This window comes from Dichotomopilus funicola, assembly GCF_033296635.1.
Source record: "Dichotomopilus funicola strain CBS 141.50 unplaced genomic scaffold C8A04scaffold_84, whole genome shotgun sequence".
Taxonomy (NCBI): domain Eukaryota; kingdom Fungi; phylum Ascomycota; class Sordariomycetes; order Sordariales; family Chaetomiaceae; genus Dichotomopilus; species Dichotomopilus funicola.
In genome coordinates, this window is record NW_026944105.1 from 88066 (window position 1) to 111610 (window position 23545).

The 23545-nt window shown below is 54.4% G+C and overlaps 10 protein-coding genes across 10 annotated transcripts; 7 read left to right on the plus strand and 3 right to left on the minus strand.

The window, feature by feature from the left end:
* Positions 1-317: 317 nt before the first annotated feature.
* Positions 318-1872, minus strand: C8A04DRAFT_15134 (adenosine deaminase/editase; the record flags this gene model as incomplete). The annotated part of the gene is made up of 4 exons (XM_062778374.1): positions 318-1204; positions 1279-1556; positions 1646-1676; positions 1740-1872. 4 exons carry the CDS (start codon positions 1870-1872, stop codon positions 318-320), a joined length of 1329 nt encoding a protein of 442 aa, XP_062633596.1.
* Positions 1873-2329: 457 nt separating this feature from the next.
* C8A04DRAFT_32270 (ribosomal protein L24e-domain-containing protein) lies at positions 2330-3188 on the plus strand (the record flags this gene model as incomplete). The annotated part of the gene is made up of 3 exons (XM_062782034.1): positions 2330-2380; positions 2591-2734; positions 2898-3188. 3 exons carry the CDS (start codon positions 2330-2332, stop codon positions 3186-3188), a joined length of 486 nt encoding a protein of 161 aa, XP_062633597.1.
* A 507-nt stretch (positions 3189-3695) lies between these two features.
* On the minus strand, positions 3696-4368 carry C8A04DRAFT_40093 (Redoxin; the record flags this gene model as incomplete). The annotated part of the gene is made up of 3 exons (XM_062784821.1): positions 3696-3872; positions 3982-4184; positions 4248-4368. 3 exons carry the CDS (start codon positions 4366-4368, stop codon positions 3696-3698), a joined length of 501 nt encoding a protein of 166 aa, XP_062633598.1.
* A 1416-nt stretch (positions 4369-5784) lies between these two features.
* On the plus strand, positions 5785-6392 carry C8A04DRAFT_40094 (uncharacterized protein; the record flags this gene model as incomplete). The annotated part of the gene is made up of 3 exons (XM_062784822.1): positions 5785-5876; positions 5948-6113; positions 6186-6392. 3 exons carry the CDS (start codon positions 5785-5787, stop codon positions 6390-6392), a joined length of 465 nt encoding a protein of 154 aa, XP_062633599.1.
* Positions 6393-8283: 1891 nt separating this feature from the next.
* On the plus strand, positions 8284-12600 carry C8A04DRAFT_40095 (fumble-domain-containing protein; the record flags this gene model as incomplete). The annotated part of the gene is made up of 9 exons (XM_062784823.1): positions 8284-8362; positions 8439-8882; positions 8943-9340; positions 9449-9819; positions 10542-10575; positions 10762-11046; positions 11175-11886; positions 12055-12338; positions 12574-12600. 9 exons carry the CDS (start codon positions 8284-8286, stop codon positions 12598-12600), a joined length of 2634 nt encoding a protein of 877 aa, XP_062633600.1.
* Positions 12601-13334: 734 nt separating this feature from the next.
* On the minus strand, positions 13335-14050 carry C8A04DRAFT_15162 (uncharacterized protein; the record flags this gene model as incomplete). Its single annotated transcript, XM_062778378.1, has 3 exons — positions 13335-13476; positions 13577-13729; positions 13866-14050. The coding sequence occupies 3 exons, from the start codon at positions 14048-14050 to the stop codon at positions 13335-13337; spliced, it is 480 nt and encodes a 159-aa protein (XP_062633601.1).
* A 1060-nt stretch (positions 14051-15110) lies between these two features.
* C8A04DRAFT_15160 (thioredoxin-like protein) lies at positions 15111-15664 on the plus strand (the record flags this gene model as incomplete). The annotated part of the gene is made up of 4 exons (XM_062778377.1): positions 15111-15196; positions 15328-15434; positions 15512-15544; positions 15612-15664. The coding sequence occupies 4 exons, from the start codon at positions 15111-15113 to the stop codon at positions 15662-15664; spliced, it is 279 nt and encodes a 92-aa protein (XP_062633602.1).
* An 818-nt stretch (positions 15665-16482) lies between these two features.
* C8A04DRAFT_40099 (serine hydrolase-like protein) lies at positions 16483-18854 on the plus strand (the record flags this gene model as incomplete). The annotated part of the gene is made up of 2 exons (XM_062784824.1): positions 16483-16802; positions 17357-18854. The coding sequence occupies 2 exons, from the start codon at positions 16483-16485 to the stop codon at positions 18852-18854; spliced, it is 1818 nt and encodes a 605-aa protein (XP_062633603.1).
* A 624-nt stretch (positions 18855-19478) lies between these two features.
* C8A04DRAFT_32279 (ribosomal protein S5 domain 2-type protein) lies at positions 19479-20666 on the plus strand (the record flags this gene model as incomplete). Its single annotated transcript, XM_062782035.1, has 1 exon — positions 19479-20666. The coding sequence occupies one exon, from the start codon at positions 19479-19481 to the stop codon at positions 20664-20666; it is 1188 nt and encodes a 395-aa protein (XP_062633604.1).
* Positions 20667-21691: 1025 nt separating this feature from the next.
* On the plus strand, positions 21692-23456 carry C8A04DRAFT_32280 (GDP dissociation inhibitor-domain-containing protein; the record flags this gene model as incomplete). Its single annotated transcript, XM_062782036.1, has 3 exons — positions 21692-21765; positions 21837-22930; positions 23122-23456. 3 exons carry the CDS (start codon positions 21692-21694, stop codon positions 23454-23456), a joined length of 1503 nt encoding a protein of 500 aa, XP_062633605.1.
* Between the last annotated feature and the right edge of the window lie 89 nt (positions 23457-23545).

Consider the following 23545-nt stretch of genomic DNA (forward strand, 5'->3'; position numbering starts at 1 on the left):
AGACCTTGATTTAAACAACGAGAAATAAATCTTTACCGCACCCTGGTCCTATTGCACCCTGCCTGTTTGGTGTCGTTGAAAAGGGATGGAATACCCGTTGTGTGAGTCTGATTCGGGAGGAAGAAAACGGGGTCTCTGGAATCCATTGCATCGTCGGTCTCGGGCCCGGAGCATGAAGGAAAGGAATTAAGGTGGATTCCTAGCATCCCGCCAATTGCTAGGAGCGGGTGATCATGTGTAAAGGGCATCGCGGCCAACATCTGTGCCATGGTCCTCATAGCACAATACGTACCCGAATACAGTACGGATATATGCAGTCACAAGCCAAACTCGCCGTCGCCAGTGTTCCGAATCCAACCCTTCAACGCTTCCCCCCTGACAGTCTCCTTTACCCTCCTTCTTGCTTCCAACGATGCCGATTCTTTCACCCCATCATACCTCTCCGTTCGCAACTCCCGCAATATGCCTTCATCTCCCATCATCTCAGCCACTTCCACCGCAGCCTCCCACATCCTCCGACGTGATGTCAGACTTGCCCCCTTCAAGTCAAACGCCTTTCTGCCCTGCAACACACCCCCAATCAACCCCTCCTCAACCTCCCCTCCCGCAGTCCACGCAACAGCCAGATTACTCGCCACCATCTTCACCTTGCTCCCCCCCTCATCACCATCAGCAGCAGCAGCAGCGGCGGCAGCCTCCTCAATCCCCCTCCTCGAAAACCCAAACTCCCCCCCACTCACAACCTCCACCCTAAACGGCCAAAACCCATAACCACCCCCCTCCCAATCCCGGGCCCTCCCCTCAACAACAACAACCCCCGCCATCCGTCCCCCCTCCCCAAAACACCTCCGACACCCCTCCTCCGAAAACTGCGACGCCGGCAGCACCAACGTAGCCAAATACACATTCTCCGGTGAGACAAACAGCGATACTAACGAGTTGAGCAGGGAGGTACATTGTTTCAGGGCGAGTTTGTCGCTGCATGATTTGGAGAGGGTTGGGGGGGCGTCGGCGCGGGAGGGTTTGCGGCGGACGATGCCTAACTGGGAGAAGTAGCCGCGGCCGAGGAGGGGGGTGGGGGAGGGAGTTTGGGGTGGTGGTGATGGTGATTGTGATGGTGAGGGGGGTTGAGGGGGAGGGGGGATGTCCCAGGGGGTGGCGTCGTCTTGGGATGACATGATGAGTTCCATTGAGGCGTCGCCGCCTGGTGTTAGGTTAGAACGATCACTTATGATAGTCTGACAGTCTGTGATAGGAGGTAAGGGGTGGTGTGCGTACATGGTGCTTCAGAACAATACATGTGTAAAATTAGTTCCTCACGCCAGGTAAAAGGCTGCTGGTGCCACGGCCCGTCTTCGGGGGTTTGAGATAACTCATCAGGAGTTCTTCGTCGGAGGTACTCAGACGTGGCGGAACTGTCCTGGGCTAGGCGTCTGCACTCGTCGAGTATGAGCCGGTTGAAGGCTCGGATAACTAGAACTTCCGCGTGCCAGTCATGGAGGGCGATACCCCTGGATTGTGCGAGTTTGGAGGCTGGGAGGCATTTCATGCCGGTGCTATTGAGGGTTGGTATGTGATCAGCCCAGGGGAACGGGGGTGAGATATGTGACGGTGAAAGCGCTTCAGCCCGTGGATATCGACTCACGCCAACGCAACACATTTTAGGCCGTTCGGGCCTAAATTTTGAGTAAGAATCTAAATGAAAGATCCACGGGGCAGGCTCTATAGCCATCACGCACCTTCAACAACGATACTGCTCAGGGGTACCCATTCGCGGATGCCATTGTCACGGACGGCCGGTTTTCGTTTCGCGGGGAGCTTTTTGAATTCTTCTAGAACCACCGACGCTATGGAATCAGCATGGAGGTCCATCTTCGACTCGTTGAGTCGAAGGGTTGATGTGTTAAGGTACTTGACCGTGGTGAAAGACGAGGGATGGGCAAGTCTACTTAGGGTTAGGGTTAGATATGGCGTCACGTTTTCGAGAAACGCTCATCTTTGCGCCGTCCCAAAGCTGTTACCCTGAGAGTATTAGTCAAACAAAATCTTGGGACCTGCAATGCATTTTATTTTTGACAAGTAACATTTCCCGCATTTTTTTGGTTCCCTCAACTCATGCTGCTCATATTCCGAGTGACGATGTTGAGTGTGGCTTGTGCGTCAGATGCGCCACGCTTGGGCCACATTTCCAAAGTGGGACGGGCGCAGCAGCCTATCACAGGGCAGCCCTATCCCACAACCTGCACCAAAGAATTTGGCGAAAATCGACCTGGAACCTTGAACTTTGAGGAAGCAACCCCGACAACGACAATCGACAACCACCGCCAAAATGAGGACTTACGACGATAGTTTCTCCGGCCAGCGGATCTACCCCGGCAAGGTACGGATTGCCCCTTTCCCGCGATCGAGTCGAACCCCCCAATATTTCGCCAAATCCCCTTCCCCGAGTCCCACGGCGATCCGGAGATTACACGACGAGTCGAACGACGCCAAATGAGGGTCGGGAAGGGGGATCTGCCGACGCGGATTTTGGGGGGAACTGAAATTTTGGCTGCAAGACCACCAATTCTGACGATATTGTGCACTGCAGGGTAAGCTGTACGTCCGTGGCGACAGCAAGATCTTCCGCTTCCAGAACGGCAAGTCCGAGTCGCTCTTCCTCCAGCGCAAGAACCCCCGCCGTATTGCCTGGACCGTCCTCTACCGGAGGCAACACCGCAAGGGTATCTCTGAGGTACGATCTTTCCGCAGCCCCGCACATAGACGAAAGAGGGGGAATGGACGATGGAGAGAAGGTGGAGGGTTATCAGGATGAACGGTGTTAGATTCGAAAACGGAACTGGCGGGAAAGGGGATAAACATCACCTAAACAAAACAGCTCGCTGACCCCTTCACAGGAAGTCGCCAAGAAGCGGACGCGCCGCACCGTCAAGTCGCAGCGTGCCATTGTTGGTGCTTCGCTCGATGTGATCAAGGAGCGCCGCTCGATCCGCCCCGAGGCCCGCAGCGCCGCCCGTCTGGCCGCCATCAAGGAGAGCAAGGAGAAGAAGGCGGCCGAGCAAGCCGCCAAGAAGGCTGAGAAGGCCAAGAACGCCGCGGCCGCTTCCAAGGGCCAGTCCAAGGGCCGCATTGCCAGCAAGCAAGGATCGAAGGGTGCGCAAGTCAAGGTCGCTGCCAACACCCGTTAAAGGGGGGGTTCTCTTCTCTGTGTTCGGCGGTTGCTTGGGTCTGGGTCCGGGAAATGGGGTCAAGGGTTGCGTGTTCTTTTGAGGGAAGGGCAAACGGGAAAGCAAAGGCATAAGAGGAGCGCAATAGATGAAACGGTCCTATCTTAAGGTCTTGAAACCCGTGTGGCCGGGAAAGGAAAACGCTGGAGTCGGTCGGTCGATACTCGGTTTTTTTTGTGCCTGCCTAGCCCGCTGTAAAGGGGCTTCTGCTCTCATAACAACCATCTTGTTTCCCGAAGGAGCGAGTCGTATGAACGATGTGTGATATTGGTGGGAGGGACAGTTTGCATGGGTAGCTTACGGGATGCCAACTTGATGCATTTGCTCTAGTCATTCACCCTCGGCCTGTCTATGAACAACTAAGTGAACCCAACGGCCGTATATTTCACAGCACGATCGTCATAGCCTACCCTTGACCACTTGCAGCCGCCCCTCTTTGTACACAGGCAGGAGGCTCTCTACCATCACTCAGAGCTTCGCAAGCACACCCTCAGCGCCCGAGTTGGCAATGCTGCCACGGACAGTGTCCGCCTCGGCGTAAACAACCTTGCCGTGGTCGATGACCAGAGCGTACCGCCCAGTACGGTCGGCGCTAGCCCACCCAATGCTCCGGCTGAAATCGGCGTTGGCATCCGACGCGAAAAGCTGTATCACGGTGGGCATGGTCAGCAAAAATGACACACACGGCCGAGTCGAAGCTAAAGCATAGCGATGATGCAGCTTAGCCGGAAAAAAAGTGAAAGAGGAGACGCACAATCGACTCATCCTTGATCCCGTTCGCCTTGCCCCACGCAGACATGACGAAGGCGTCGTTGGACGCAATGAAAATTACGCCGTCGACGCCCTTGGCCTTGAGTTGGTCTAGATGGGACAGGTACGAGGTGATGTGCTGCTCCTGGCAGGTCGGCGTGAAGGCGCCGGGGACGGCGACGAGGACAATTTTCTTGTTTTGGAATTCTGTGGATATTAGTTAGCGACTGTTAAAGGGAATGTCGTTCTCTATTTAGTGCAAGCATGTACCTTTGCTGGCGTCGTATGTTGTCGGAATACCGCACGAGGTCAGATCGAGGGAGCCAGTGGGGTGAATGTAGGAGAAGGTCACGCCTTCGGGGAAGGAGTCACCGGGTTGAAGGGGAGCCATGTTGTTTAGAGTTGGGGGATGTGGACGGAAGGGTGTAGTGGTGTTGGTGATGATTTTTTATGTTGTTTTATATGCAGAAGCTGGATTAAAGGTGTACGAGGTGACGTGGGCTCAAGTTGTTTATAAAGCGGGTGGAGTTGAGGGGTCAATTCTTCGGCGGATCCTCCTGGAAACCGGGGTTATCGGCCACCGAACTTGGGACAGTTGAAGGTCGGATCCGAGGTCACAATGTAGTCAATTGTCAAGAATGACTAACGGACATAAATCTTAACAAAATGCAGGCCCTTTGAACTGGCTACTAATCAGTAACTGTTTTGTCCTGGTGTTTTCCCATTTCTTCTACAATTTTCCTATCATAAACAGTGACTCTCGCCTATATTCCTATCTTTCGGAGGTGAGCTCGAGGTGAGGTACCCGATATTGCGCAATCGGCTGTCAGAATAAGCCAATTTCAGGAACACGGCGGGTTTCGTGAGTTTTCTCCATTTCCACGACTGCAGCATCCCATCCAAGCCGGGGCGCCCGACAAATACCCCAGGTCGAAAGAAGTGCTTGAATTTGTCACTTCTCCGGTCTGCGGAGACCGACCCCTCCGGCGGGCAACCGTAGATCGCCGGACTCCGAGCCGGCCCCGGCCCATCCACGAACTGTTATATTGTTGACTGTTAATAAGTAGTTAGTTACCTACCTCGGTACATGTTGTTATTTCTGCATTTATCAGGTAGCCAATGGCATCTTTTCGGTCTCAATTAACCCCCCCCCCACAAGCTGCATACACAACCTCAGACTGGCTTATACCTACATTCCTTCCTTCCCGCTCAAATCCTTTATAACCCACCCTTCCGGTCCCAGTTTCCAACAGCCCCCCCATCCGACAAATGCCCAACCGCGGATGGTGTATTTGGGGGGGTGCGGGCAGCACCGGCGTGCCCGCTTGCTCCCCTTCCTAAGTTCGATTCAGGGAGGGGGCACCCAAGCAAAAGCCCTCTGGGCTTTTCGTAGCTGTCTACTTACTACCCTGACCGGAGGATGTGGGCAGTGAGCTTTTTGTATTTTCTTCGTTTTGTGTTTTTTTATCTTTACCATGCCTGCCCCTCTCTCTCTCTCATCGGCTTCTCGGCCACCAAAAAATGGATCACCTGCACCATCTTATTTTCTCTATGGAACTGGATAGATTGAAACGTTAAGAGGTGTGAGTTCACGCCTTTCAATGTACATACATAGTAGTCGACGAGGTGGCTGAGTAAGTCGTTAATGTGATCCCGCAATGCAACCCGCTGTGCGTCATTCCTGGTGGGCCCAGTGCCGAACATGAGTATTGGCGATGAGCCATAACTATCTCTTAATAAACCACTCTTACAACCACCATTTTCACTCAAGTGACATCCATTGGGTTCGCTGTCATAATCGTCTACCATGTCAACCGAATCCAAACCTCCCTTTCCGCCCTTCACACGGGAGACGGCCCAACAAAAGGTCAAGACTGCCCAGGCCGCCTGGAACTCAAAGTGAGCTGACCCTCACGACTCGTGTCACTCACCCGTGAACTCCATACCCATACTGATCGAACTTCGATTAGAAATCCAGAGTTCGTCCAGTTCGCCTACACACCGGATTCCATTTGGCGGAACCGCGACACCTTCCTCCAGGGGCGCGAGCAGATTGTCGATTTCCTCACGAAAAAGTGGGCAAAGGAAAAAGAGTATCGCCTACGAAAGGAGCTGTTTGCGTTCACCGATGACAAGGTCCGATAAGGCTGCTAAACGCCCACAGACTCATAGGGACACTTGCTGATGAGAGAGTCTAAACACCAACAGATCGCAGTGCAGTTTTGGTATGAGTGGCGCGACGAGGCGGGCCAGTGGTGGCGGACGTACGGGTTGGAGGACTGGACGTTTGCGCCCAACGGGTTGATGAGGAAGAGGCAGATGAGTGGGAATGATGTTAAGATCGGGGAGGCGGACCGCTGGTTCCAGGATGGGGTCGACGTAGATTCAGTGGATATTAGTGAGAAGCATTGGTGACGGTGATTTTTTTGCCTCTTGACCGTTTGGCTTCCGACGAGTATCCGTACACTAACGTTAGTGTTTTTTGATGAGCAGCGCTGTTTGTCTTGTATGATTCGATGAAGAACGCGATATCACATTGCCTTGAAATCTTGAGGTGGTGACCAATGATTAAGATCGCCCCCATGCTGTGATGGAGTGAAACCGCGGGAATAGGAGATACGCGAGCCGATGTTCCGTATATATCGTCATCACGCTCCAAGAGAAGATAGGCCGGCAATCCACGCTGGAATTGGAGCGAGCGTCGTGAAGTGGCGGGCGCACTCGTCGGCGTCAGGGCTGGGCCGTTCAGGTGGAGGCCGCTGGTTTGGGCCACCGGAGGTTCTGTTTGTCGGATCGTAATTTCGCGGATGGAAAAATTGACGGTGACGGGACAGGTCGGCGATAGCTACCACACTACCTTATGCATGCAGGCATTCCGAGAACCCGGTTGCCGGCCGCTAATGTCTTTGTTTCAAAATGGGTTGACACACACTAGAGACAGTGCGAGGCATACGAAGTGAAGAAGAAGATATGGAAGAGTTGACGAAATCGCGAAAAGGAGGGTGAACCCTGCGTCGCTCATCCACACGATTGAGACGCCGAGAATCACTTCCCTTCCGTCGAGAAGTTTGCCAAGGGGCCTGTAAAACTGAGTCCGTTCCCACGGTCCGTCAGTTGACCAGAAGGATACGGAATTAAGACGTCGTAAAACTGTCTGAAACCTCCGTGTGGAAGACGGTGCGTACGCCGCCCATCAATTGCCGTGTCGATGTTCGGCAAACTTGAAGACCAGCGAGGCCAATCTTGCTTTCTGAATTGGGGAGGAGGGGCCCCCACGAGGGTTGGAATCTCATATCCCGGTCGCGTTGTGGAGACGTCGATCAAGCACCGACCTATCAGGAGCCCCGATTCACTGATTTGCATCAGGGTTGGCTCGGATCTCCGAACTTGTTCCCTGGCTCTCACTTTCCCCCTACCGACGCGAGCTTGACAAGCGACCACTAACACCGTGTGAAGAATCTAACCCAGCTTGCGTGCGAGGGCGTGCTTCGTGGAAATGTTTATCAATCCCCCCCAAGAAGGGGTGTTTCAGATGTCGACCTGTCGCCATCGTATGCACGGCAATAATAACGCTGCACAAGGAGCCGTTTCCCGCCGATTCCGCGCATGCAAGGAGGTACGAGATACAAAATGGAGTCGAGACCCCCCAAGACCAAGATGCCCGACTCGGCTTCGGAGCTCCACGCCACAGAGTGTTCTGGGCGCCCCGGGGGCGCTTCATGATAACCGCATCCGTAGCACACCACATGCGGGATGTTAGGCGGGCCGCAAGGAGTTGCATGTTTGGCGCACCACTCTCCCGGACCTGCAGGGGTGGCTTCAGCCCCTGGAGCTTTTTTGAGTCGAGGTTCCAGACCTGGTCAATGTAAACTTGTAAGTCCATCGTGAAGACCGTTCCGGGTGTTTCCCTACTTCTTCAACCTTTGATTCCATTATCAACCCACCCTTTACAAGCTGCAGCAAAGCATTTGGAGGTCGTTGATAGGCCTCGGCCTCTGGGGGCGTTACTGTATTAGTGAACTCCATCATCGTCCAATGCTTCAGTGCCCGAGGCCTTTCTAGCCTAGGAACCACTGTTTGCCTCCTTATTATCATAACTTGGGTCATCAAACCTCAAATATCTGGGGTTTATCCTGTGTCTTATCCTTCGCCGAACACCCGCTGCTTCAACTATACCAGAAGCGCCATGGAGTACTTACATTTCACTTCCTAGGGCTGAAATCACGACAATTAACCTGCTTGATCGGTGCTTGATATTTTTATCTTTCTTCCAAGCCCCTCTCAGCTCTCGGCGTTGTCCTTCGATATGGCCCTGCTCCCGCTTCTCTTCCGGCGTTCGGGTTACGTCGAAAAGGCCGAGTCAACCGTTAGCCAAACCTCACTCCGTCAGACGAGAATGTCAGGGGAAACTCAAGAGAATGTTGGCTTTTGCGATTCCAACGACATTCCTTCGGCATTGAGTTTCGACAAAATCCTCGAAGGAGGGACTTGCCCGGTATGTTCTCACTTACGAGTTATTGGAAGTCAGAGACAGTCTAACAATTACTCAGCCCTGCACACTCGGCGATTTCATGAACTACCTGCGCTACGTGGAGCGATCTGCCGAGAATTTGCAGTTTTTCCTTTGGCATCGGGACTATGAACGGCGCTTTACCACCGCCAAAACGGCTGATGTTGCACTGGCACCCGAATGGACTCGGGGCATGGAAGAGGATGCGGTCCGGCGTATCAAAAAGGAGCACTCTGAGAGGGTCCGTCAACCACCAAAAGAAGCGGTTGAGTTATTCAAGGGTACCGATTTTGAGAAGGGAAGAGAGACAGTGAACCGCCCAACGTCGACTACCTTAGAGATACCGCGGAGTCCAACCAGTCTGGCTTTCGCATCTGCTGGAGCCAAAGATCCTTGTGAGTTTACTATGGAGGTATCTATGACCTCTCAATACCCCCGCACTAACAGTCACCAAGTCACAATACAACCCTTTCGCAGGGAGATAGACCGTATCATCGCCACTTACATCATGGACAACGCGCCACGACAACTCAATCTCTCCGATCAGGAGCGCAAATTAATTCTCCAGGCGCTTTCCTTTACCACCCACCCCTCAGCTCTGCGGACCATCGGCACACAAATCGAGGCCACGCTACGCCAGGAGGCACACCCAAATTTTATCCGATGGAGTATTAGCAACGGCAGTCCAGCGCGGATGTATTTTGCCTTCTTATTAGGGACGTTGACGATCCTGGGAGGGTTTGCTGCGGCCCTGGCGCTAACACTTGGGAGTGCGGGGAGGGGATACCGCGCGCTGGCGGGGATTGGGTGGATGGTGGGGTTTACGACGGTGATAGCGGCGAGGAAAGGGATGGTACGTTTCCTCTTTTCGACTTCATGGCCCCGATGGCTCTGAACTTTTCCCACCCCAAGAATGGGTGATGGGCTGTGAGATAAGGAAGATAAATTAACTCTACGATAGTGCCTGATCCTCCACGGCCTGCACCGTCGGCATATTCGGCCCTGGGAACTATTCATGTCCGACGCCGACGACCAGGAAGCGGCCATATCCACAACTACTGGGAAAAACATTACCGACACGTTTGGGATAGACCCCAGCATGGGGACAAATACCGGCTTTAGAGATAGAAAAGGGAGCAGCCACGAGGACGAGCCTTGGGTAATACAGTACCAGCAGCGCAACGTGGTTCGCAAGATATTTGATCGCGAGGTGTGGGTCGAAGAGCCTGCGTTGCGGAAGATACAGGATGGGATACTGGTGCACAGTTTAATCCTAGCGCTTTTATGCACGCTGGTGTTGACGACGGTGTTCGTGGCGGTGCCGGCTGGGATGTTGTTTTGATAGCAAGAATCGGGCCTTTTTTTATGTACAACACAAAATCCAATTTACTATGTATTGTTTCATGGAGTGGGCAACCGGTCATCGATGCGTACATGGTAGAATTTGTTTGATAACATTAGCTAGGCTTTCGTTGGATGGGCTGATGAATCGAGCTGATCCTCATACGAAGCACGGTGAATAGTAATCCGTTCCGTTGCACTTCGCAGCTTGCCCGGTTGATGGGGAGAGGGGGTCTGCGGGCGTCAGCCTTCTGACAATCCATTGGTAGCGCTTGGCCGAAAGGAACCTCCCTAAATACCAAAGTAAGCTGGAACCAAGTAACGGGTGAAGGACTCTACAGAGCAAGGCAATTCTTGCGAACTTGCAAGACACCTTGGCTTTGCTCCCTCCTTAGCTAGTTACCCCTCTGCTCCTGTTTTAGGGCTTCGTAGTTTTCCTATCCTCTTTTCGCCCAGAGCCCTGCCTCGGGCTGTTCGGCTCTTTGTCAGCGGCGTCACGGCTGACGTTGCCCGAGATCAGTGAGTTCCGTGGAAAGAAATAGCCCTAGCCAATCGGCTTGGTGGGGACTTGCCTCTTTTGTACACAGCGTCGGGGAAAGGGGAAGGATGGCTTATCGATAACGGTGAAGCAAGCGCCGTCCACCTCATCCCACCCGGTCGCAGTGACCTTGTCCAAAACTACACCGGGATGAGTTCTACAATGTAATTCTGAGCATCCTCGATTTTTATAAACTTTCACTTCACGCGGTGTGTTGCGCCCGAGAAACTCCCCTTCAATGGATATTCCTATGAGACCTCCCTGAATCCCCCGACAGTTTATCACCCTATTCCTACGACGGCGCAGCGATTGATTACATACCCTTACCACCTATACTTTACCTACAAACCGTCGCTATGCCGAGCGACATCTACCAAGCCGACCCTCCGAACCAGTCTCGTGCGGACGAGGGTCGGGAGCGGGAACGGGAACGCCAGCGGCGCCCGTCCGATGCCACTGCTTCCCGGCGTCCGGGTACTTCTGGTGCGCCGGCCGAGATTGACGAGACACTTAGCCGACCAGGCTCCGTCCGCATCAACGTCACGGGGGCCTTCATTGTCGACCAGGATACAACAACGCCGACAACCCCCGACGGGCGCAGTGGATCCCCCGGCCGCCACGAGACCAAAGATATTCGCTTGCCAAACCACACTGCCGTCGTCAGTCACATCGCAATTGACGTAGGAACTCCCATATTTTTGCTCCTTTTTTCGGGTGTCGCATGTGCTACCTATGATGTCATCGCGCTTCTCTGTTTTTTTCTCTGTTCTGAAACAAAAGCTAACATGAAGACCTTGCTATCATATAGATTGGCGGCTCTCTTGCCAAACTTGTTTATTTCTCGCGCGAGGCGCATTCCACCGAACCGGGCGGCCGGCTCAACTTTGCCAGTTTTGAAACGGATCGTATCGACGAGTGTCTCGAGTTCGTCAGTCGCCTTAAAGACAAACACCTGGAGTTAAACGGGTCCAGCCATGGATCGAAGCGTTCGGCTGACGACCTATGCGTCATGGCAACGGGTGGGGGGGCATACAAATTCTACGACAATATCCGCGAGGTCCTTGGGGTGGACGTATTACGAGAGGACGAGATGGAGTGCCTGATTATCGGCCTCGATTTCTTCATCACTGAGATTCCTCGCGAGGTCTTTACCTACTCCGAGACGGACCCAATGCACTTCGTCGAGCCATCAGAGAACGTCTACCCATACCTTCTCGTTAACATCGGTTCGGGCGTGTCCTTTTTAAAGGTATCCGGCCCGCGCAAGTACGAGCGTGTTGGCGGCACATCCCTGGGCGGCGGTACGCTTTGGGGCCTTCTCAGCCTACTGACTGGGGCGCGAACATTTGACGAGATGCTGGACCTCGCTTCGCAAGGAGACAATTCCAAAGTGGACATGTTGGTCGGTGACATCTACGGAACCGACTACGGCAAGATTGGCTTGAAGAGCACCACTATCGCCAGCTCCTTTGGCAAGGTGTTCCGCAAGAAGCGTCAAGCTGAGCAGGAGGCAGAGGACAGTGGTGGCCAGCGACACAAGGACCAACACCACCAGCACCAATTCAGCCCTGGCCACCCCTCCTCGTCCCCTACGTCTTCCCCTTCCCTACCGACACCCCCATCGCCCCAAGAGACATCACCAGAAGAAGCGGAACCTCCAGTCGACGGATCCAGCCCGCCATTTACAGCAGCTGACATCTCTGTCTCCCTTCTGTACGCAATCTCCAACAATATCGGCCAGATTGCCTTCCTTCAGTCCCAGATCCACGGCCTCTCGCACATTTACTTTGGCGGTTCCTTCATCCGTGGCCACCCGCAGACCATGAACACGCTCAGCTACGCCATCAAGTTCTGGTCGCGTGGCGCTAAGCAGGCGTATTTCCTACGTCACGAGGGGTATTTGGGTGCCGTGGGCGCTTTTCTGAAGAGACAGCCACGGAATTGGGGACGGCGTGGAAGCTTTGACGAGATAGTCGCACCGCACCGTCCGCTGGAGTTGAGGCCCAAGACGGATAAGGGGAAAGACACGGGGTTGAACCCGGGCAGTGGTGGGACTGGGGAGTAAGGTGTGATGAGTATTAGACGCTGGTCTTGTATTACGTCTGTGCTTTACGGTGGTGTTATCCGGTTACTGTCGGCGGTTGGCTGTTTGTCTTATTTTCCTTGGCGTTTTCTTTCTCGTTTCTGGATGACTTCTGTCCTGACAGCAAGGTCTTAGCGAGCATGGCGTGTAAACTGGTATACTGTTTCATAGCGAAGCTTGGATGGATGTAACAATCTTTGTCTTGTTTCATACCGTCAGCGAAAGTGGTCGAACTGATGTTGGCAAACATAGATTAGAAGATTATGTTTGATCACAATTAGCGTCGTCTCTTCGTGATGGTGCTTTTATTGAAGTTCCTCCTTGAGCTTATGACCTTCTGAAAGGTAGGCTGCAAGGACAGATCGCATGTTGAAGTCACCGCCGGACAAGATTGCGATAAAACGGTATGTGAATAAATACAAAGTCGGTCTAAATGGGAAAATCCCGAAATCCATTTCTGGAACCCACTTCAATAATAAGCATCACATCCCCAACCCCAGCCGCGCAACTGCTTCTTCACACTCCCCGTTCAAGCCTGTATAGCAAGCCCACACCTCCCCTTAGATGTGCTGCTACTTGCCTCCGAGTCGATTCGATTGCACGAACGCATCCAAGATTCGTCCTCCAGTATCCCTCATCCCTTTGACTCTGGTTCTGGTCCGGGCCACAACGCGGTGTACACCGTCTTTCTCAATCCTCTCTCTATAACCTCGACACAATTCTCCACCTCTTCCCATCCGAAACTAATCAAGTCTTTAACGGACGCTAGCTGCAAAAAAGGCAGACCTCATCGTTTTTCTCTCCCTGTTGAAAGTCTCTATTCTTCAGAGGCCCGGCCAACCGACTGCGAAACCCTTTCCCTCTCCTTTCTTTATCAGACTTCGATTATGGGTTAACCGCCTGCTTGGCCTCCTCCACCTTCGTCTCAACCTGCTCGGTCAGACTCTTTTGTGACTGTCGGTGCAGGAAGATACGGCTGCACTGGACGACGCCGACCATGCCGAGGAAGAAGTTGACTGCTGCGAGACTGTTTGTGTTTGTTAGTATTCCGGGCAGGCTCGATAGAAATCACGGCATATAAACATTTCGAGGGGGGTAAAGCAAGGAAACGGAGGCGGGAAACGCACAGGTAGTTCTTGGGCTTGATGATCAAGCACCAGCGAGTCCAAATAATTCCGGTCGAGGTGAGGGCCGCGTTTTGGGTCAGCGAGAGCTTCTCGGCGGGACGGGCGAGATCGGAGATGCCGGCGATGACGAGTGCCCATTTCATCACGGGGGCCCTGTGGTTTTGTGACAGGAATTGGTTAGCATACACGTTGAAAACTACCCTGCCGCGAAGACCCGCGGATTGGAGGGGAATCAGAGCAGCGGAAAGGAGATATGTTATTAAGTGATTGATTGATTGATTATACGCACCAGAAATGTACCGTCTTGACACCCACAGGGCTGTCCCACATGCGCTTCGCCCAGGAACCGGAGTTGGGGGCTTCAGCCGTCGTGCTCTGGAAGCGGGCGCCGCGGCCGGCTTGGTTGGGGCGGAAGAACTGGTTTGCGCGGAAGGCTGGGCGGGCCGCGCGGAAGAGATTGCTTGATGGTGGCATTTTGGCAGTCTTGTTTTTGTCTGGTGTGTTTGCGTTTGATGAGGTTGAGTGGAGATGTTGGTTTGGGGTTGAGCGTTCAGGTACGATTCGGAGTTGGGTCGATGGTGGGCGGATGGATGTGGCGGAGGGTCACGGACGGGAATGCGATAGGGCGGACTCCGGTTGTCGGACAGGAAGGTCTGGAGATTCTGCGAAGCGTCCGGGAGAGACACCACGGGGAGGGTGGCGCAAAGGTTGAAAGTAGCCGGTTTCTTGGTGGAGGGAGGATATTGGGAGATTTCTATCTCGGAATTAAGTGGACGGCCCTAAACGCGGATTGACGAGACGTGCAACTACAAAACGTGGTCTCCATCACCAATGATTTTTTTGGCGGGTTGGCGGGCATTTGTTGGGGCATCCCTTATCTTGGTCACGTGACATATTCCGATGTTACTTTGCCACGTCTTGTCTTTAAAACCTTTGTCGAGAATGGGATTGGATGGGAATTGCCTTGGGAGTTCCTTCATCTGATATTGAGCACCGGGTCCCTGGGAGGTTCCCTTCAGTTGTAGGGATTTCAGGGCGTCGAGTGCACTGGGTCTCCCCGGCGGCGGTATCTTGTCGATGTTCAAACTCTATTAACGCACTGGTTTTCAAGGCGACATCCAAGGCTGTATACGTGATTTGTGGCCAGTGCCTCAGAACGATCAGATACCGAGTTCTGCTGTCAAATCGCGAAGCCTATGAGATTCCCAATCCTGTCACAATGCGGACATTACGGACATTATTATGTCAGAACCAGCGAGATGTCGCGAGGTTGCCCAGAATTTGGAGAACTGCGTGCCCCACAAATACCTTCTACACGCATACCCCCCCTAAACCAACCTCCAACACCCAATAGTCGCATTTATGCCCCGACCCACCGGCGATCGCATCAATTGCATCGCTATCCGTATCCTGCTGCAACTTAGAAAGCCCGCTTCCCACCTCGCCCAGGCACCGGACGCCGACGCCGACAACGAATTGACGACCCCAACACCCGCTGCCGCCCACCAGTCCCCCCGGCACAGTATCATCCAAAATGTCGGCCCGATACGCCTTTGCCAAGGGCCTGAAGGAGGTCCGGTTTCTTTTCTGCCAGACGGGCGAGCACAGCTCCGCGACGAGGTACGCGCAGCACAGCATAACTCGCCCCCCTCAGATTTCCGCCCCGTGTTGCCCGCTGTGTTTGATAACAGATCGGCGGATGGGGGACCTAGAATTTACGCTGGCTAACGTGGTCTCTCCCATGTACCCAGGTCATTCCTAACACGAGCCTACCCGATCATGAAGAAGAACAACCCGACGACGCCGATTATGTTGCGGGAAGCGCAAGGCACCCTGCCCCGGATCTATGCGCGATACGGTCCGTCGACACCCCTCACCCTCACCGTTAACACGACTGTTGGAAGGGAGGTTCCAGGAGCTGACGTGGAGAAACAGAGTTTGGAAAGGAGAAGAGCGAGTCATTAGAAGGTAGGTTGCGACGGCCTGTTAGAGCTAGGCGGTCGGTTGGAATATGGGCTGACTTTGGGGGTTTTAGGGCTTTCGGACAAGCAGATCGAGGATGCGGTGACACAGCTGGTTAAGGAATAACGCCTTTGCGAGACGGGAGAAAGGCAGTGGGCAGCTATTTGGGGGTGGACGACGATTGTATAGTAGCCAGGCGCTGTACAAGCTATCATTATATCGAGCCCATCCTCCTGTTTCATTTGATCAAGACGTGGATAACTTTACGAGTGTTGGCCTGAGAGGGATTGGGGTTCCACCACCTAGCGAATTGCTGCTCATACGCTGCTCAAGAACTAGGCGAAGCATCCTTAGTGGGTGTATGGACGGGACGTAGGCGAACGCCAGGGACGGCCATGCACCGACATAGCATGACACCCCTCTGGAGTGAAAAGGGGTAGACCGCGGGAGCAAGAAAGACAGGAAGCAAATGCGGGCAAGGTGATCATCCGTTTACTGTGCAGGTGAGCGAGACGCCGGTTCTACCCAGAAGTCTCCTTAATGCGACCAGGCTCGTGAGACAAATGTTTTGTTGGGTGAGAAAAACAGACTTCAAGGGATCAAATGTACTCCAATAACATGGTTGGCTTCCGGCACCAGCCAATCTGCTGCTGCAAACAGCCCCTGAGCGGCCAGGTAAAACCCTAACCCTGTAGGTAGACATGCCATGCTGACTTGGCTGACAAGCTCAGGAGGCAACAAAGCGGCTTTGACTGCCAAATGTGGGCGCTTAAGGGGGTGTCTCGTGGACAGACATACATGCGAACGCCCCCGCTCTGGATCAAAACATAACATATATTCCGGAGCGCCGGCACTTTCTCATCGAAAACCAGTTTTCTTTTCTCCTTCTCTTCCGTCTTGTTTCGTAGTCATCCATACTCGTCCGCGTCGCCAAATCACCGGCCATGTCGAAATTCTTTGGCAACCGACACTCGTCGCCCAGACTGCCCCTGGACCAGTCGGCGTTCCTGTCACTTCTGGACCCAAGTGACATTTCAGCAGTGCATGAGCAGCAGCGGCCCACAGGCACAGGGGGTCGCACATCCACACCGCCAGCGGATTCTCACCACGCCACCAAGTCGTGGCTGGCTGCTGTGGAGAGTCGACCTTCGTGGATTGGGGAGCGCCCACCGACAAGGAAACTGGTGAAGGATATGAATGGATCGGGGAGGCCGTCGTTTTCGCTGGAGCTTTCGGAGTGTGATACTGCGGAGAAGGAGAAGGGGTTGGTTAGGAGGCAGCTTTCGAGGTTGAGGTTGCTGTATCGGGGGGGGGAGAAATGAGTTGGTGTTATCGACTTGACGCGTGGGAGGTCTGGTGGGGTGTTCTTTTGTTGGATGTTGCATGGAACGCAGCGACCAGCTTTACCCCGCCATCAGGGATTTGAGGACCTATCCAAGTCAAAAACTTTCTAGGGGAAGTTTGAGACCGAGGGGCCAGTCTAGGTACGCCTAAAGCCTGCGCATTCCCTATCAAAAACCAAGGACAACACTCCGACGCCGGTTCGGGTTGTACAATGTACCAGGGCCGGCCCTTGAGGAATACAGACCATCACATCGGCTTGGAGCCGGCGAAACGGACCCCGCGCCAAGACGGCCCCACAGGTCTACCGAGCCGAGAACGCTCTCTTATTTCCGGTTGGTGTCCGCTTTTTGTTTGGATTTGGAATTTCAACGACAACCACAAATTTGGGAAGCGTCTGGGTAGTTGGGAGTCTGCCCTGAATCCCCGGCCGAGCGAGCGCGACCCTCTTGCCCTCTGGGACGACTTGACACCGAGCTGCAACCGCTTTCTCTTTTCGACCTCCACCCTCATGCCCGCCTGGTCTCTTCTCCCCCGGCCCCAACCAGGGCCGGCAACGACGGCACCAACACCAGGAACACCAACGTTCTACCTCCTAGTCGGCGCAACCCTCGGTATATCCGCCTACCTCCTAACCACCACCCTCTACACCCTCACCACCACCACCACCACCTTCACCAACCCCAAACGCCCACAATCACAACCCCCTCTCAACCCAACAGACACCATCCCAAACACCATCCCAAACACCATCCCCTCCCCCTTATCCACCCACCTCCCCCATTTAACCCCCTCCCAAATCGCCGCCCTCCCTTACCCCCCAGACATCCTCCCCGGCGGCCGTTCCGTGCCCACCCCCTACGGTTCCATCCGCGTGTACGAATGGGGTCCCCCCGACGCGTCAGACAAGGTTTTGCTCTTACACGGCATCAGCACACCCTGTGTCGCACTCGGTGCGTTGGCGCATGAACTTGTGGAGAGGGGCGGGTGTAGGGTGATGGTGTTTGATTTATTCGGCCGGGGGTATTCCGACACCCCCCAGGGGGCAGGGGTGGAACATGATGGAAGGTTGTACACGACGCAGATCCTGATGGTGTTGGCTTCGTCACCGCTGGCGTGGACGGGGGATGAGGGGTTTCATTTGGTGGGGTATTCGTTTGGCGGGGGGTTGGCGGTGGGGTTTGGGAGGTTTTTTGCGAGGATGGTGAGGTCGGTTGTGGTTGTTGCTGGGTCGGGGTTGGTTCGGGGGGAACATGTTAGCTGGAGGAGCAGGGTGTTGTATTTGAGGGGGTGGTTGCCGGAGGGCGTGGTGAGGTGGTTTGTTAGGAGGAGGTTGATGCCGAAGAGCGGGAAGGGGAAGGGGAAGGGAACGGGGGATGGGGAGGAAGGGGGGAGGGTGGTTACGGAGACGACGATGGCTGCGGAGGTGGTGGATATCACGTGGGGGCCGGATGATGATGATGGTGATGATGATGATGGTGATGATGAGGGGGGGGAGAAGTTGGCGGGACGGCACGAGAATAGTGATGCAAGCGGGGGCCAGTCGTTTGACAATGCGGTGTTGTTTCCCGGGCGGCCGCAGCTGACCGTGTCGTCGGTCATGGAATGGCAGCTGCGGAATCACCAGGGGTTTATCCCCGCGTTTGTGAGTAGTATACGGTATGCGCCCATCTACGACCAACAGGAGGACTGGTTAGCGTTGGGGAAGATGCTGGCTGAGAGGAGAGAGCGGCCGGACACGCCTGGGCTGAGAGGTGGGAAACTTCTTTTGGTGCTTGGAGCGTCGGATCCGGTGATTGTGAAGGAGGAGTTGCTGCATGATGCGACGGCGGTGCTGGGGGAGGATGGGTTTGAGGCTGTGGTGCTGGACGCCGGGCATGAATTGGTTATGACGAAGACTGAGGAGGTTTCTGCTGTTTTGGTGAACTTTTGGGGGAAATTGAGGGTTGAGGTGCATAGCGAGGGTGATCTATAGAGGATAGATTTGTTTGCATTTCAAGATACCATTTTCTGGATTCTACTTTTTGTTGTTCGGTCTGTAACTGATCTCTAGGGTGTAATGGTTGCTAGGTGAGCTTTTGTTATCCCGGCCCTTTTTAGACCCTTTTTAGGCCTTTTTTAGGCCTTTCTTTAGGTCCCTGAAGTTTCTTGCTTTTTTCCTCCTTCTTTTTCTTATCTAGTTGTCGGTCTCTTTTTTTCAGGTTCTTCCCATCCATCCATATGTACTCGTCTTTAGGTCATTCTCAAGAATCACCTTCTGGGCTGAACGACCCCAGCGCTTGGCCCCACCACTGAGGCGCCCATGCCCCGCTGGAACTTTCTGAGCAGCCACTAAAAGACGCCATTGGCCGCTGTGACCTCCAAACTTTCTCGCCCATCTGCAAGGCTGAAAGAAAACACCAGAAAATTTCCCAAACATCACCACCGATCTTTCCACTTTCAACAACAACACACCAACCGCAAACCAGCAAACGGTGCGAAACCCGGCGATTCGACGGTCAATTCTCACGAGTACCCTCAATACCATACCGCGCCCACCAAAGCACGACCCCCAAAAACCCACCCATCAACCCATCAGAAACGAAGCAAAAAAAAAACAATGACCACCCCAACAATAAAACTCCCCGCCCCCCTCTTCGCCAAACTCTCCCCGCACCCCTTCCTTCTCCGCAACCTCACAACCACCTCTTCCACAGACTCCCCATCATCCTCATCGGCAGCGAGCAAACCAACCCGCACAAACGGCCGCGCCCCCCACGAACCTCGCCCCCTCCACCTCCGCCTCTCCTCCCTCTCCCACGCCCACGGCAGTTCCCTCGTCCGCTTGGGCGATACCACTGTGCTTTGTGGTGTAAGAGGGGAGATACTGCCGGTAGAGCGGATTCCGGGGTTTCGAGCTATTGCAGATCGGGAGGCCGCAGAGAGCAATGGAACCGGGGACGACAATGGATTTGGGGGAGCGGGGGGGGAACCAAGAAGTGGAGTAGGCAGAGGCGAAATAAAAGACTACGACCTGCTAGTCCCAAATATCGAGCTAGCAACGGGATCGGCACCGCAGTTTTTACCCGGTGTGCCGCCGAGCACGTTGGCGCAGACTTTGTCGACGAGGGTGTATTCGTTGTTGTGTGGGACGGGGTTGGTGGATGTGAGGGATTTGAGGGTTTGGCGGCGTTCGGGGCCGCGGGATGAGGGAAGGGGGACTGGGAAGGGGGAAGAGGAGGATGCGGAGATGGTGGATGTGGGGGAAGAAGGGGATGAGGAGGAGGGACAGGAGGAGGAGGGACAGGAGGAGGAGGGACAGGAGGAGGAGGATGGGGTGGTGGCGTACTGGGTGTTGTATATCGACCTGCTGTTTGTGTCGTTTGACGGGAACCCGTTTGACGCGGCGTGGGCGGCTGTGGTGGCCGCGTTGCGGAGCACTAAGTTGCCTGTGGCGAGGTGGGAGCCGGAGCGGGAGATGGTGGTGTGCTCGAGGACGGAGAAGAGGAGTCTACGCGTGAGGGGTTTGCCGGTTGCGTGTACGGCGGTGGTGTTTGAGGAGAAGGATTTGGGGGAGGTCGGGGCTGGCGTGGCGGAGGGGAGGCATTGGCTGCTTTTGGACCCGGACCGGCTGGAGGAGACGCTTTGCCGGGAGACGGTTACTATGGTGGTGGATTGTAGTGATGGGGAGACGAGGATTAAGAGCTTGGAGAAACATGGAGGTACGACGATTGGGAGGGAGCTGGTGAGGGGCTTTGCTGGGATTGCGGAGGCGAGGTGGAAAGAGGTTGACGCGGCTCTGAAATGAGTTCTGCTGTGCGGCACAACTGCCCTTAATAAAGGTGCGGCGAGCAGCCACTCAATCACAGTACCTACTGGCTATAACCGGTGAGACTGGCTTCAGCAGGCCCGTTGAGGTATCTCTGAGAAGAAACTCGGAGATCCGGGAACTGGCCTAGGTTTATGGAAGCCGACCCAGTCGGCCGAAGCCTCTATGAGGAATGTCGCTTCCAAGCGTACGGTGGCTCGTCCCAGCTCGACCAACGAGGACGCAGAATGAAGTAGACCTCGGGATCATGATGATTGATTCAACAATACGAATACATTCACGTGATGCTTTGCTGAAGATTACTGTGCGAGCGAGGGGCTTCTATGGTACGGCCCAGAATTACGAGACTGTGAGCTGGCAGGGCTCATTGCATTCAACGTTTTTTCTTCTGCCAAGGGCTTCGCGGCGGAGTAACGAGTTGCAGAAAAGAGGAAAAAGAAAAAAAAGAAGAAAAAAAGAGAAAAGAAAGAAAGAAAGAAAAAAGGACATGATACCTGGGTGACGGCGTGTACACTGGCGGGGTACTTCGCGCAGTGAACCAATTCACACATTTCCATGGTCAACATGACGAGACACCATGAGTGCGTGCCGAGATGTGTCAAAACCTTTCGAACCGCTCTTACAGGTGAATTCCAGAGCAGTAGATACAGGAAGACAGAGTTTATCTGTCGCCCAACCTGAAGGCCCTAATGAAAGGTCCTCGGCCGTCCGCAAAGCCTTGGTGTAAAGCGGCAATCGCGTGGTTTGTTGAGCGCTGATTTCGAGAAAAGAAAATCAGAGCAAAACTTGCGAGTTCCGTGGTTTTCTGTGGAGAGCCACTCATGGTCCGTGCGCATAGCTACTGTGGGCCAAAGGTGGACCCACCTGGTTCTTCAACTTCATTCAAATTTTTGCTGCCTGCGATTTCTTCTTATTCCATCTTCAACTCCCTCCCGACTTTTCCACACTCCGACTGCTCCAGACCGCCCGCTCCGCCAGGACGACTCTTGCTGACTCCATGTGAGATGGAGTCTCTGAGCGACACCCTTTGGGATGTCGTGATTAGCGGCACCGGGCTGCAGCAGTCGCTGCTTGCACTGTGAGCTCTTCACGCGACCGTCAAATTCTCAGTTTGCCCGTCTGACTGACCTAGCGTTCTTTAACATGAAGAGCTCTGTCGCGCTCAGGCAAGAAAATCCTGCACATAGATCCAAATGAGTTCTACGGCGGCCCCGAAGCGGCATTCAGTATTCAGGAAGCCGACGCATGGGTGGCGCGCGTCTCGGCGAGCTCTGATGGCGGCATCTTCAAGTCTGCGTCCTTCGCACGACCGGAAGAGGCTATCACCGGCTTATCCGCTTCGCGCGGGTACTCGTTAGCTCTGGCACCCCAGTTCATCCACGCGCGCTCGGCTCTTCTGTCGCAGCTGGTCTCTTCCCGTGCCTACCGCCAGGTCGAGTTTCTCGCCGTGGGGTCTTTCTACATCTTCAAGCCATCTCAGGACGCGGGCCAGAAGCCCAGCCTGACCCGCATCCCATCCACCCGCGAGGAAGTTTTCTCGACGACGGCCGTCTCGGCCAAGGCAAAGCGGTCGCTCATGAAGTTCCTAAAGTTCGTGCTGGATTACGAGAACTCGCCGCATCTGGAAACCTGGCAACCTTTCGCCGAGGCGCCACTGGTCGATCTGCTGCAGAGCAGCTTCAAGATGGACACCGAGCTGCAGACTTACATCGTCACCCTCACCCTCTCCCTGGACGGGAAAATACGCACCAAAGACGGACTGGCTGTCATCCGTCGCCACCTCTCGTCGATGGGCGTCTACGGCCCCGGCTTCGCTGCTATTTACCCCAAGTGGGGCGGCCTTTCAGAGATTGCGCAGGTTTCCTGTCGTGCCGGCGCCGTCGGTGGTGCTGTGTACATGCTCGGAACCGGCATTGAAGAGACGGAAATTGTCACCGGCGAAGGCGAAGGTGAAGGTGAAATCAAGCTTCGCCTCACCAGCGGGGACACCGTCAAAACACGGAAGCTGGTGCGCGTCGATGAGCGGCCAAGCGGCCGAGTCGGCATCAGCCGGGTAACAGCCGTTATCGGCTCGCCGCTCAAGTCCTTGTTTGAAGCCACTATGGAAGGGGCGCCGCGGCCGGCCGTATCAGTCATCGCCTTTCCGGCCGGTTCAATATCCACCGTAGCCGGGAAGGCCTCTGAGTACCCGGTCTATCTGTCTGCCCATTCTAGCGAGACCGGGGAATGCCCCGTCGGTCAAAGTAAGTTCACCCCCTTTGCTCTCCAATATTCTCTTCACGTACATGATGATCACCATTTCGAATACTTATCTACATTGTCTGAGCTTCGGCACTGACGCAAAACACCTCTGACATTCTGATGTACCCCTCTTCATTCACACGCTTTCCAACCATTCTTCAGTAGCAGAACTTAAGCTAACTGAAGACCCCAGGCGTCGTATACCTAACGACCCTCACCAACCCAAACGCGCAGGAGATTCTGAACAATGCGCTAGTAGGCTTTATCAGCGCCACAAGCGATGCTGAACCCTCCCCGGTCCTCTACAGGTTGCAGTACGAACAGCTCGCCGGCTCAGATAAGTCCCATATCGAGGGATCAGTATTCAATCTCCCTGCGCCGTCTGCCTCCCTCTCCTTCGACGATACGACACTAGAATCCGTTCGCGAGGCTTGGGCGATGGTTATGGGTGACGATGCTGGTGGGGCAGAGTATATGGTTTTTGAGGACCGGGAGGGTGCTGCGGAAGAGGATGATGGGTATGAGTAATGTAAGCAAGGTGTTCCAGGGCGGACTCCTTATCGCTATCTGAGGTTATGATGTTACGTATTAGGAACGGCCTAGGCCATAATGAAATT